This window comes from Rosa rugosa, chromosome 5, assembly GCF_958449725.1.
Source record: "Rosa rugosa chromosome 5, drRosRugo1.1, whole genome shotgun sequence".
NCBI classification, from domain to species: Eukaryota; Viridiplantae; Streptophyta; class Magnoliopsida; order Rosales; family Rosaceae; genus Rosa; species Rosa rugosa.
In genome coordinates, this window is record NC_084824.1 from 25,144,043 (window position 1) to 25,158,404 (window position 14,362).

General features: G+C 37.0%; 1 protein-coding gene across 1 annotated transcript; it reads right to left on the bottom strand.

Moving 5' to 3' along the window:
* Positions 1–3,111: 3,111 nt before the first annotated feature.
* On the bottom strand, positions 3,112–11,273 carry LOC133712866 (uncharacterized). The gene is made up of 4 exons (XM_062138982.1): positions 10,955–11,273; positions 9,877–10,709; positions 4,440–5,481; positions 3,112–4,164 (listed from the first exon to the last, which is right to left on the bottom strand). Exons 2-4 carry the CDS (start codon positions 9,952–9,954, stop codon positions 3,680–3,682), a joined length of 1,605 nt encoding a protein of 534 aa, XP_061994966.1. The 5' UTR covers positions 9,955–10,709; positions 10,955–11,273; the 3' UTR covers positions 3,112–3,679.
* Positions 11,274–14,362: the final 3,089 nt, after the last annotated feature.

The window sequence follows — 14,362 nt, forward strand, 5'->3', positions numbered from 1 at the left end:
TCATGGATTTAATGGTAAGTGCAGGATTCGGGTGTCACGGAGTGTGCAAGAGATGAAGGGGAGGAAGACGGTGAAGGGGCAAAAGGAGGAGATTGTGAATGGCGTTGAGTGTTGTTAGCTGATGTGGAGTTTTATTAGCTATTAGATATGTTAACAATGGTTGAAAGTGAAAGCCAACGATAACTGAGGCCAACTAACAGCTAAGGAGAGGATAATAACTGACTCATAATGTCTCCTGCATATGTAAATTAATTTGTGCAGATTTTGGAGGACCATAGTAACTTGAGCAGTGATTATTTTTTTGCCACCAAGACATCAAAAAGTTCAAGTAGCACCCAATATTTATAAGCAAGCTTATATGATAAGTCATGGGCATGCGTGCATATACAGTTATAGACGCATACTCCTGCTGGCAAATTTATGAAATGCATAATCCTCTGTACAACCTACCAATGACAAAGCAAAACCAAATTTGGGGGGTGATGCCATCATGGCTCTTGATCACAACAGGATGGAACACCGGTCCAAGCAGCTTTCTTTCTCTGTGCTTCCTACCTTTAATTTAGGGCAGTTTGGTCTAGGCTCCCATCGTGGCTTCTTTTTGGAATCCATTCTGCTTTGGATAAATAAATAAAAATTCAAACTTAAAAAAAAAAAAATTTGACGAAATAATTGAGAACACATTTGATATTTATTACAATTTTGGATAAAATTTGTACATGGAATCAATTGAAAATATGTATGTGTGGCCTAGTGCCGACCATGACTTAGAACCGGCTCAGAGGTTGTCATTGCCATGCCATAGCCTCGCCCGCGAGACCAATGAACTCACTAATGGCCGGACTTTCATTTGGATTCAAGGTCAGGGCCGAATATCCGAGGATGCGCCCTCACACGCTCGCCAGACATGGATTGAAGTGCTAACATCCGGACATTGATCTCCTACACACTGCCCACAAACTAGTTGAACAATTCATGCCAAGAGTGCCACATCGAAGGTAAGGATGGGTGCGGGGTGCCAACTCTCAGCAAACTATATATATGAAACTAGTCCTCATTTATAAGGGTAATCAACTCTTTACGTTACTTAGCTATTACTTTGCCCAATTCGACATCCACTGATTTAAGCATCGAAGGAGCAAAGGCCGGACAACTCCGGTCTCCCTCTTGACGCCTGTTGCTACTCTCTGACGATTCTCAGCAAGTAGCATCTCACAGTGGGTAATCCATTCGGACAGACCGCTAGTCAAACACTTTACTTTCCCCGAGTTAGTCCCAGCGGATTGGAACTTCAACAACATAAAAATAAAAAGAGAAAAAAGGTTTTTGGTCTACTTGAGTTTTGTTCTCCTCCGTAGCGGTTATGAGCTTTTCCTGGTCGTCAGGACTAGAAGGTTGATTCGGAGGGTGCCTTCATATCAATGATTTCTTCAGTTAAAAAAAATTGAAAACTAAACAAAATATTAAAATGATGTTACATTTAATTTAGGGGGGTGTATTGTATTTGGATTTGTGCAGACTTTTTTAAATGACAGACTTTTTGAAAAGTCTACAGACTCTTTAAAAAGTTGATAGACTGTTACGGTGCGTTTGGATGAGAAAATTATAAAATCCGTAGGAATTTATTAATGATGGAATCTTTAACTCCATCAATCTAAAATTCCATTAATTGCAATTTCTATTGTTTGGTTGCATCTATTTAGGATTTGAAATGTGTAATAAATTAAGAAAGTTTAAAACAAATAAAAAGATAAAATAGAAAAAAGTCTTGTTTTGGAAATAAAAATTGAATACTGCAAAAGAATTCGTAAATGACACCTATTTTGGTGGAAATTGAAGTGAGGAATTTAAATAACGAATTCCTTCGTTTTTTTTTCACAGAGAAATTTAAAATTTCCAATCTGATAATGCCAAACGAGGGAATTGGCTTTTAGGAATTATGAAATCCTCACTTTCAATTAAATTCCATCATTTTTTCCCTCATCCAAACACACTCTTATAGATTTCTTAAAACCATTGATTTTAGCAACAGACTTTTATTGATTCATGAAAATCTATATACTTTATTATGAATGACTTCTACAGATTTCCTAGCATGTACAAAATATAAAAACAAAAAAAAAAAACAAAACAAATGCAGCCCAAACACAAAACAAGATAATAACTCGTTGCCTCTTCAATGCTTAAGTATCTTCTAATAGAAATTGACTCAAATGAATGATTGTTAGTCTGTCTAGCGAGTTTGTTCTCATTCCTAATCTCCCAACAACATAAATATACAATATAGATCACTTGATGCTAATGGTTAATTATTCTCATCAATTTTGTTTTCGCCGATTAACATATATTTTAGCAATATTGGTCACTGTCTTGATCTATAATCAATCAATTGAAATTTAATTGTTCAACGTTTCTTCGTGCGTAGAGATAAGAACTTTGATAGACCCTTTTTTTTTTTTTTTTTTTTTTTTTTTAAGAGGAAACTTTGATAGACTTTTTCAAATCTTTGGTCTGGAGGCTGGAAAATTATTGGAATTTGGTATGTATAGTTAACACTACAAAGTCCATGATTATCCATGATTTTCTAATTCCATAAGTATGAATGATATTTTGAATACCTCTACTTTTATTCATTTTTAAAAGTCCTAATTGAATACCCCTAGATTTTGGTGGAATTCATGAAGTCTTTAAAAATCCTAATTGAATACCTCAAGACTTTCATGGACTGCTAAAAGTCTATATTGAATAACCCAGAATTTTAAATTCCATAGATTTCTTTAAAAGTTCCACTAATTCCATATACAATACACCCCCCTTAGTATCCAAATCTTTTACAAATCAGAAAGAAAAAATTTATCGACCTTCATTTCTCATATCATGAGGCTCTTCAACCTTAAATTATGCATCTTTTCAACAAAAAAAAAAAACCCGTAAATTATGCTATGTCGCAATCACCTGTAGAGATGTGTAGTCAACTACCTTATTTTTTATTTTTTGGATATATGGGGACCCAAAGTCAACTACGTTATTCTGCATACATATACGGAACCCATCGTGTGCAAACTCGTAGCTGTTTCTCAGTTCGCAAATATTTAGCCATACTATGCAAGATGGAAGCAAAGCGAATTTGTATATCTGGGTTGTGAACAACAACCATGAGAGATCAATGGATGAATGCAACTACTATACTTTTCCTCTATCTTACATTTCTTGTAAATAAGAGTTCTATGTTACAAATCAAAACTGTGGTGGAGTTGCAAAGACCACATCTAGTTTCTCTTAAATTCTCAATTAGAAAGAGCTTGGCAGCTCCTAAGCGAATCAAAAACAAAAATCGCACAACCTATATATCCCCCTTCCTACGCAACCTTCACTTGTCGCGCTTATGAAAACTTCCATTTTGAATGAATTAGTGGTGTACTGCTGTGTGGGGAAAACCTCCCTTCAAATCCAAATAGCCCTCTCCTGGTCCCGGAGCATTTGCCTGGTGTGACGGATACCTTAGCAATTTAAGACAGTTTGAGAACAAGGCCATCGGTCCTACTCCCTGCGCAACCGCCAATCAAAGGCGAATGCAGGTAGACAGATCAAAACATCCATGACCAAGCACCGGATGCCATTCTAGCAGAAAATTGCTGACAACGGAGTTAGGAGGTGAAGCATGCCCATTAGAAACCAATCAATATGGAATGACATATGGCAAAGCACAAACATCAGCTGACTCTATCCGCAGAGCTTCTGACCACACTTCTGCCGTCTCCTCATCCGGTGAAGATTCCATCTTAGGCTTCTTTGATTTGGTATCGCTGCAACCAAACAACCAGTCTTGATCGTCATCAGACAATTTGTCCATTTTTGGAACCATATAAACCTCACTTAGATATCTGGAATCTGGATGGGGCGGTCTCATAGATGCTTCAGCAAATGGATCAGCTTGTGCAGCTATAGAAGTAGGCTTTGCAGGGGAGACAGATGACGATCTAGCTTCAATAATGCCATTCTTCTTACGTTCCTTACTCTCCACTTTAACACTATTGGCTCCTCCCTGCTTATCTGAAACAAATGGGATGGACGTTTGGCAAGGCTCCAGTGTCCTTCCATTTTCCGTCAATGGATGAGAGGAAGAAGAGGGTCTCAGCAATTTATTGGGCCTAATTTCATTGGCTGTAAGATCAGAAAAGGAAGCATCATTAGTCAGCTAGAAGAAACTTACCAAAATTTCAATCTGCTTCACTTAATTGAGTCAAGAGCACGGCCAATTGACTGATACCAAGTGAAAAATAATGCCATTCGGGATCATAAGGAAACAATGCATAACAGGATCTGATTCAAAAAACTACAACCTTCCTCAGTTGTAGGGGAAAATAGCCAAGTTGTGTAAGACAACTATATAGCATTGATTGGGCTGCAATGACGGTACATCATGAAAAAACACTCACCATGCAAAACTCCATTTGTCTGCAAGTCCTTTCGTTTCTTAAGGTTCGCCTCCGCATCAGCAGATTTGTAGGTGTCCTTCGGAAGTTGGGAGGGTTTTCTGTACTGGGAATCAATACAAACCTCTTTATTGGTCTCTTTAGATTTGTCTGGTTCTGCATGCTTAGAACCATTTTTCTCATTTGCTTTGTCTTCCTTTTTCTTCTCTTTATCTGGCTCTGCAGTCTTTGACGCATTTTTCTTTTTTGCTTTCTCCTCCTTCTTCTTCTCTTTATCTCTATCCTTATCTCTCCCCTGGGTTTTCTTCTCTCTATCTTTATCCTTGCGCTTTTCCCCTCTTTTATCATCACCTTCCTTCTCTTTGGTCTTTTCTTTTCCATCAGTCTTTCTTTCAACATTGCTCTCCAGTGGTTTGGGAAATCCTTGAACTTTGGGTTGAACCATTCCGCCAGGGTTCTGCACCATTGCACTTCCACTAACCCGTGTTGCAACTCTGACTTCTTGCCCATCAGGCTTTCGGATATCAGCTCTCTTGTCCTTGCTAGTTTCCTTAACTTCAGCCAAAATGCCAGTTCCCTTGGCCACCAATCTGACCATCCCCTCATCTTTTTTGCGGTCTGAACCAGTAATCTTCTCAACCAACTGGTTTCCAATTCCTCTGGCCTCATCCTTAGTCTTCCTAGCCACCTCCACCGATACAGAATTCCTGTTCTCCGCAGGCAGGTGACTGTTCTGACCAAGCTTTTCTGGCTGGTAACCTCCAACTTGGCTAGCATCTCTCTTGTCTCTGTCATCTTTATGAACGAGTTTCTCTGCAACATGATTCTCAGTTTTACCTGGAATTCTAGTTCCATCTGAAGTACCAAGTTTATCTTTAACTTTGTCTGTGTCTTTCTCCTTATCCTTCTTTTTGTCTCTGTTCTTTTCCTTCTTGTCTTTCTTTTCCCGATGTTTTCCATCACTTCTATCTTTCTCACTTTTCTCTTTTTCTCTTTTTTCTTTGTCCTTCTTATCCTTTTTATGCTTCTTTTCTCTCTGCTTCTCCTGTAAATTATAAGGACGTATAAAAGAATAATCGTAAGGATACATAATAAATGAAAGGACATACTTGGAGAATTGATTCAAGGTTCAGACGTTTCACAAATAGATAAAAACTAAGAGCTTCCTCGGACAAAAGGCCAATATAAAAGAACTATAACTAATTGAAGATCAGAGTGAATTCCCTTTGTCAAGACAGTATAACCCTAGTAATGACTCTGGAGTATTTAGGAAGTCAAAATTACTAATCCACCTTCCACAAGTACTGCTATACCAAAGAATCATTGTATGCCTTTTCATAAATCATCACCCCCAAAAAAAAAAAAGGTTGCATCTTTCACAAGAACAGAAAAGTAAACAACTCCAGTGTTACATCATTAGGATTAAGTAGTGTAAATAACAGATTTACTGACATGTACAATAAAGTGTCATTCTAGTCCCCAAAAGCAAAATATTCTACTAGCACACCCTTAAAAGGATACTTGAATTCATGATATTCATACATAATGCATTTACAAAGGAAGTCGTAGGACTTAATTAGCAAAAAGACTATCAAGACAGACCTCGAGACACAGTGCAAAGTACTAAAAGACAACACTGCTAACCTTCAATATTTCCCTCTCCAAATCAAAGTGCATCTTTAAGAGAAGTAAAATCTAGTTGCATAAGATGTAGAATTGAGACATAAGAAGGCATGCACCCCAAAACAAAGTTCAAAACAAGAAAATAAAATAAAATATGATAATAATAAAACCAATTAAGAGGACTATAAAATTTCAAAAACAATATGATCATCACCAAACCATCATAACAGTTCACACAGTACTCAATAGCACAAAAGGATCATCACAAAGCCATCATCAGTAAAAAGGAAGCCCTTTCTTCTCTTCAATTATTGATAAGAACTAAAAGACATATGAGCCAAAGGAACCCAAATACATGAAGAGAAAACTTCTATATGTCCTATCCAAAGTGCAAAACCAAAAAGAACTTATGGTTTTTAATCCAAGAGACCAGACAGAAGTGGAGTAAACAGTTATTTCCTCCACTCTTGTAATATCCCATTATACATAACAAGAAATCCAAATGCACTAAACTAAGGCATACGCTTTAAAATAAGTGCATCTAATTATCTTTACCTTATTTAGATAACAAAAACATAAAAGAAGAACAAGGTACAGTTGAAAGCCAAGGTAGCACGCAAAGTGGACCCAAAATATGTTTTCATTTTTCATAGGAAACAAATTCATTAATAAAAAGATTCTACATAAAAGAACATTGGAATCCACAGAACGAAGAAAAAACAAAGGAAGCCAAACAACCAACAAGAAAATAAAAAATCCTAGACAACAGCAGCTCTCCAATTTGTAGAAATTGAAAAAAATGAACTATCCCTAAACTCTAATGAAACGAAGCTCATGAAAAGGCTAAAAAGTGAACCCTCTCCCACACGTTACCCAGCTCCTCCCCCCTCCCATCCTAAAAACTCTTCTGTTTCTTTCCATCCAAATCACCCAAAAATGGCCAACATAACAAATCTTCCCAACACCCATCCCTTCTTCCCCCAACAAAAAATTTGTGCTTTCCACTCACATGATCCCGAAACAGTCTTTAACAGAGGTCCAAAGTAATTGGACAGTGTAAAAACATCTCAGCTTCAGCTTTGCACATCACAAGACAATGAGGAGAGAGACAGAGATAACGTCTTCTCCTCTGAACCATATCACATGTATTGATCTTCCCATGACCAATAATCCATGCTAACACTCATACCTTAGGAGGTGCGTTGGCCTTCCAAATTGCAGTAGAGGGAGTAAAATGAGAAGAGGAGAGGGTTGTCCATCAACTGCTAGAGTACAGGAACAGCTCCCTAAAGATTCCAGCACCCATATTCTCCTATCTAGCCTAGATGAGGCCAGCACCACAGTACCTAACTTATCTAGTACAGACATAAGTTCCTCAACTTCTTGATCATTCATGTCAGCTCCCTAAAGATTCCAGCACCCATATTCTCCTATCTAGCCTAGATGAGGCCAGCACCACAGTACCTAACTTATCTAGTACAGACATAAGTTCCTCAACTTCTTGATCATTCATGTTCCTCCAGAACCCAAAATCCCAAGCTAAAGGAAAATAAGACGAATTAACACTCATTCTGGCAATATAAAATTTTTGGAATTGAGAAAAGTGAACCTTGCACAGAGAACTTAACTGATAGACAATTCTAAATACATATCATAGCACAAAACATTTGAGATGTTTGACGCCAGAGCTTTTCATAATTTTTGAGATCAAGATATTAAGAATCACAAAGTATGTATGACGAAATAAAAGACACAAATTACAAATAGAACAGAGACAATTTAGAACATTCAAAACTTGGGTATCAAAGTAAATTTTGGGCATAAAAAGCAATGGCACCAGCAAAGGCAGAGCAAGCAAAATGTTGGTCAGATACCCTCCTAATGTCAGAAGTTTTAAAAAGCTTAGTTGACATGATAAGTTCAGAGAACGATTCAGGAAGAACAACAAGAATAGGCAGCAATTCAGAAAAATTATATAGAAAAAAAAAATCTCAAATGTTTTACACTCTGCCTGCTATGATTCATAGTTTCCAATAGCACACGTCTACTCTGAACTTCTGTTACCAACCATTTTCCCCTTATCTGCCAAAGCTTTAGTAGTTTATGCAAACATTGCTTACCAGAATATGTTTACCAATTAATTATTGCCACCATTGGTTTATGCCAAAACTAATAGAATAAGTGTAGCCAATTACTGTATTATCAATAACACATGCATCTAGCCCTTTCCTTATTCCCATACTTTTGGAATTTGAGCTTCCCATGGCTAACACCACATATCCATATCAAAACATGCACATGAAATCCTATACGACACTTAAGAGCCTTTGTGAAAACCATTCAACTAACATCTCTCTTCTTCTTTTTTAATTTTATTCTCTTTAGTTAATTCAGGTACAAAAGAGGCCACAAAACCATCGCTGTTGGCGAAAAATAAATTTTAATATTATGTTGTAAGTGAGGTGCAGGTATGGTTGTCAAGATGTTCACTGGAATTAGACCCCTACAACCAGCTACTTAACGGCATACATCCTAAACTGTGCAATTATAGCCCGAGTTAAATTATTGCACAGTAGCTAAGCTGAGAGAAAGAAAGAGACCACCGCCTTCCAATATAACCCGAAAAACCAAGGAAAAACGATCAAATGCCTCCAGTTCTACCCCCTAAATTTCAAAAGAACCTTTTAATTTGGGCCGTCCACACCACTGCCAGCATACCTGCCAAACAGTGCAAGGCTTTTTGCTCATCTTCTCCCTCCAAAACAAAATGCTTCTCAACAAACAAATGCAAAACTCAGATATTGCCCACATCACAATAACAGCATTAACAGGGAAATAAAGGAGCAGATGAGTATATAGTTTCAGCTTCCTTTTACCAAATGGTGCACCAGTTGACTCACATTAAACCTCCTGTTTTAAACAATGCTCAAGTATATGCTCTACCATGAGCAATACTCCAGCCAAGAATATGTACCTTACAAGGAACTTAAGCATCCCAAATCATGTGAAAAGCGATGAAAATGGGGACCAGACGACTATGCTGTGAATTTATTTGACTGACATAATTAGTATCAATCTAAAACTAAGTGACACCTAATACATTATGTAGTAAGAAGTCGCTTGCACACTATAACCAATCTGATGGTCATGAATTTAAAAACAAAAATGTCTAGGTATTGATCCAGTTTAGAGAGCACCTTCAACTATCAGGACCAGTCAACATGAACGATATAGAAAATCAACGCAATGTTCGTTTATTACTGAAACCCCATGGTATCTGATTAGCACCCCACTTTCACATTCCAACAAACTGACAAGTAGGTCTTAATTCTGATCATTTCTCACTTCAGCACAGGTAACAAAAGCATCCAAAATACATGTACTCGAGTAGAAATAACATATTCAGCAGTTTTGCCCAACCTTCCATAGTTTTCCCTGGAAACTAAATTATTTCCTAAAATCTTTATCCTGGAATTTCAAAATTTAGCTACTCCTATACTACAGCACCAAGCAAACAATCTTCAGACAGAACACTAAGTTCAAACAATCTTTACAGCACGGAGCAAATTTTAGCTACTTTGCATCTTTAATTGAATGAGTCACTAAGGATTCACTAAGTTCAAGCAAAACTTTTACACAAGTGTCCCATGTAAATGAATGAGCCATTATACGGTGCAGACTGCAATTATGTTCATATGTGTGCCCCTAATGAATGATTATTTCTTTTCCCTTATTTCTTTTTTAAGTACTAAAGTTATCCGTAACGAATGCTATACCAATTAGGAGATATAAATGCATACAAGGAAAGCAGATTAACCTTTTTTAGCACGTCCACATCATCTGTCCTAGCTTTTTTCTCATATCCTGGTGGTGGAAATGGAAAGCAGCGCGACATTGCACAAACTCACACAATACAAGAAACCAGTGCCTTCCCGAGAAGAAAGTTCCAGAATTATGTTCGTGTAGCACTGTTCCAGAGAGGGAACGAACCAGCAACTATGCTCCTGTCCATGCACCATGCCCCCACATTCATACCCAGATCAGAATTCCTCCATAAGCTTCTTTCAGCAATCCAATACACACTGAAACCAAGCCTTTGGATCCTTTTCAAGTTGGGGTATAAAAGCAGATACTATCAAAATCAACCAAGGCTCATCAAAAGAATCAACTCAACCAAAAAACTGCAAAGCTACACCGAACTAAAAACCAACAAAAACCTCGATAAAATTAACAGGTCCAACAAAACCTCTTCCGGCCAAGAATCTTGCTCAAACTAAGTTAACCCGAACGACTTGTTGAGAAACAAAAGCTACCAAATTCATCCCCAGCTGAAGATCAAGCTGGTCTTAAACAGCAAAAACCCAGAAATCCTTGTCCTCTGGAATACGGATTCGGCAAGTCTGTGATCACTCATGTAATATGCAATCTTGTTCCATGCTCAGAAAAACAATGGTTCCCATAACTCTTTAGGCAATCTGAGAGTTCATATGCTCAACCCAACAGCGCCAAATCCACAATTCCATTTCCGGGAAAGATCGAGCTCATGCGGGCAAGCAATCACTAGGTCCCCCAAATCTGAAGTCTGATCAAACCCTAATTAGTCCACAGGAGCAGAATTGAAGGAGTCCCCAGTTACGATCCAACGAAACCCTAACAATCCAGCAAACACAAAACATGCTGAGCATAGTTACCAACTATCAAAACCCTAATCCCAACTCCTCTAAACACACAAAAGCAAAGGCGAGAGAAAGAAAAAAAAAATCAAAATTCGAAAAAGGAAAATTTTTAATCTTTTTTATGGGTGGCGTTTTCCAAAGGCAATTCTATGATGGGTATTGATCAAAAGCCAAAATTGGTGAAATCCAAATTGTGGGCATTCGAGAAATTTGAATTACCTTGTCCACTACAAAGTGGGCAATGTAGGATGACAAAGGAGATCTCTCTATCTCTCTCTGTCTCTCTCTCTCTCTCTCTCTCTCTGTGATAAGAGAGAACAAGAATGAATGGGGGGGAGGGATAGATAGATAGATTAGATAAAGCAGATTCTGGATTCTTCTTTGTCTGCTGTAGAGCCTCTTCCTCCTACTGCAATTCTATGATTGCTCTGAGTCTGTTTTGAGGCTCTCTCTCTCTCTCTCTATCTGAGGGGTGTTTTCTTCGTGTCTTCTGTTCTAGTAGGCTTTTATGCTATTTTTTGTGTTCGGAACTTACACGCGACAGAATTGAGAGATGGAAAGAGAGAAAGAAAAGAAGCGAAGGTTCAAAGCCCATATAGATTATTTGTGAGTGATCAAAATCAACCCCCACGCTCTCGATGCATTGTTTGTGCTCCAATTTCTCTTTTTGGATATAATTTTGCTCCCACATATATGGTTATATATCTATTATAATAAATTACATTCGATCAAAGCATGTTTACTTACTTGAAACAAGAGAAGAAACAAGGATGCGAAAAGAAATTATTTTCGTTAAACTCTTTAGGAAACATGATAACTAAAATAACAACTCATTCTGATCAGTACGTTTATTAATTCTCCTGAATCGGAATCAAAACTAATTTGATTACTTATTACCCATGCACAGATAAGTAAGCAATACAAGGCTACCGTAAATATATAGGAATCATTCATTTCTACTGGAAGTGATTTTCATTATATACACTATGAGGAATCAACTTACTTTCGGTTAAGCTGAATTAAGTTACTGAATCAGACAGGAGATCTATTTGTATTCCAATTATATGGGTGTTAACTAACGTTACGGAAGTTACGAGTTAAAATCTTTTCTTTTATTTTCATAATCATTTAAGGCAAGTAAATACATCATAAAGTGCTTGTTTATCGAACTAGAGAATATTAGACACTAATTAACTATAAGAATATAGATATATCTGTATGAGTTCGGATCACGGGACACATTACTTTATATGTATATAAAGCATGTTAATGAATTTAGATATAAATATCAAACCACCATGAAAACTATGATAATAAAATAACGCCCACCAAAACTAACTCTCTCTCTCTCTGCTACAGTCAGGTTTCACAAGCACCTTTTTTAAGGTGCCTTTAAGATTTTCAGTGATGTACCGAGCTCCTTCCTCATATCTTTGGTGATTCTGGGCACAGAGGGCTTGACTCTCTATTTTCCTGGTGTTTTTTTCTTATCAAGGGTTGTATTTCTCGACTGTTTGAGGTTGTTTCAAGATTCGTCTTTGATTATTTTATGTTTTTTTTTGTGTGATGGGTTTCATCGTTTTGTTTCATACTAGTGCATCTTGGTGGTTGATTGTTTAGTTGGTGTTAGAAGAGATGGCGATGGAAGTTGTTGTCAATAGGTGAATTGTTCAATTGGCGTTCTTTTTTTTTATATAGCTAAAATCATTTTACCGGCCACCATGAACTTTACACTTAAATCAGTTGTGTGCCCAAACTTCTAATTTGATCGCATGTGCCTTTATACTCTCTAATTTGATCAATTATGACCAATTCTTCACTAATCTATCAATTTATTTATATATTGTTGTCCACTCAAACTAGTTTTTAGCCTTTAATAAACATACTATTTACATGATCAAGACTAAAAATTGACCCTAAGTGGGCATGCATTGTCACTAATTTATAAAGAAATTAAGGAATTAGTTTACTAATGATTATGATTGATCATATTAGAGAGTATAATGGCATATGTGATTAAATTAAAAGTTCGGGGGCACAGACGATTTTAGACATAAAGTTCAAGGCGGTAAAATGAATTAATCTTTTTTTTATATTTTTTTTAATGGTTTTGTGGCTTTGGTGGTCCGAGCCTTGGGTTGGGTCATGATGGTTTTGGCTATGGATGATATTTTGGTGTGGTGGAGGTTTGTGTGTTTCGAGGCTGGAACACCACTTTGAGGGCTATTTAGACTCAACAAGCCTAAGAAAAAATCTAGACATGGTGTTTTTATGACAAATTTGATGACATTGGGAGTTTTGACTCCAACACCGTTAGACAGTTAGACAGTGAAGAAGGTTTGGAGGTTGGTAATAGCGTTGGTGTGAGGCACATGTTTTCGGCATTATGTTCTTACCCTTCGAGTATCCTTTGGGATAATGCTACCAGCATCAATTATTCTCCTACGAGGTAGCATTAGTCTTTGCCTTCGAGGAAACAAAGAAGGTGATCCAACTAAGGAAGGAAAAAAAAAAGTCTTATGGACCTAAAAATCCGGAGCTTGTTTGAGTGAAATGACAACAATTTGCTAAAGGTCTAAGTTCATTGTTTTTTTTTTTTTTTTTTTTTGGTATAATTATTTTATACATGAGTTTCTCTATACTGGACCTTACTTTAAAAAAATTAGCTAAAATTGTGAATCTTTTTGTCTTGATTTGGAGAGATGACTTATGACGTGTAAGTATTGCTTTTCTGGTGAAGAGTAAAAAGATCAAGAAATAAAAAAAAAGAAATGATTTGATCATTTTGGATTGTCATTATGACTTTGATTGGATTTTGGTTCTCAAATAGTGCTTTCTTTACATAAACAGAAAAACAAAAAAAAAAGGATAAAATACATAATATCTAAAAATAGATTAAAAAAATAACTACACTAAATACTATTTTGCTGAAGAGATCGATTAAATATTGCGAATGGTCTGATCACCATATAAGTTAGTCTAAAAATGTGACGAGGAAAAAACTACACAAAAAACGCTTTTGTAACATGAAATATTCAATTTTTGTTTTTTAGTTTTAAATTATAGAAAAAGAAAAGAAGGAAGGATGGTGGGCACAGCACGCGCTGTGAAAAGGGCGGTGGGTGGGCTCCGATCTGAGGAGATATTAGGCCAGACTTATTACACGAGCACATGCGAGAGTTGGTTCTCCTCACCACTCTCTCTCTGCCTCCTGCTGTGCTACCAGGTGGCACCACCCCAACCTATCACACTCTCTATCTGTCCACACACGTGTCACTTCATCACTCCCTCAAATTCTCGATTTCATTTTCCACCTTTGTCTAAATGAACCATTTTGCTCATTCTCAAAAAAAAAAAAAAAAAAAAAGAACCATTTTGCTTACCAAGTGATTTCTCCTCTCTTGCTCAAGGACTTGTTACTGTCCTTAATTATTTTGGGAACTGGGTTTTGGTTTTTAAGGGATACTACCCACCTAGGAGGATAAGTACTGGGTCCTAAAATTATGAGTGAGATAGTTAGTGAAGGGATCGAAGAAATTGGAATGGTTATTATGGTTTTGGCTTTATGTGTATGGAGTAGTTAAGGCCAAATGAGGAATGGAGTTGTATTCACTATTCAGAGGATTG

Excerpts from the sequence above, each read along its gene's own strand:
- LOC133712866 (XM_062138982.1), bottom strand. The coding sequence starts at position 9,954 with ATGTCGCGCTGCTTTCCATTTCCACCACCAGGATATGAGAAAAAAGCT. Across the intron at positions 5,482-9,876 it reads ATGTGGACGTGCTAAAAAAG|GAGAAGCAGAGAGAAAAGAA; the intron begins GTTAATCTGCTT and ends TATAATTTACAG. Across the intron at positions 4,165-4,439 it reads GACAAATGGAGTTTTGCATG|CCAATGAAATTAGGCCCAAT; the intron begins GTGAGTGTTTTT and ends CTGATCTTACAG.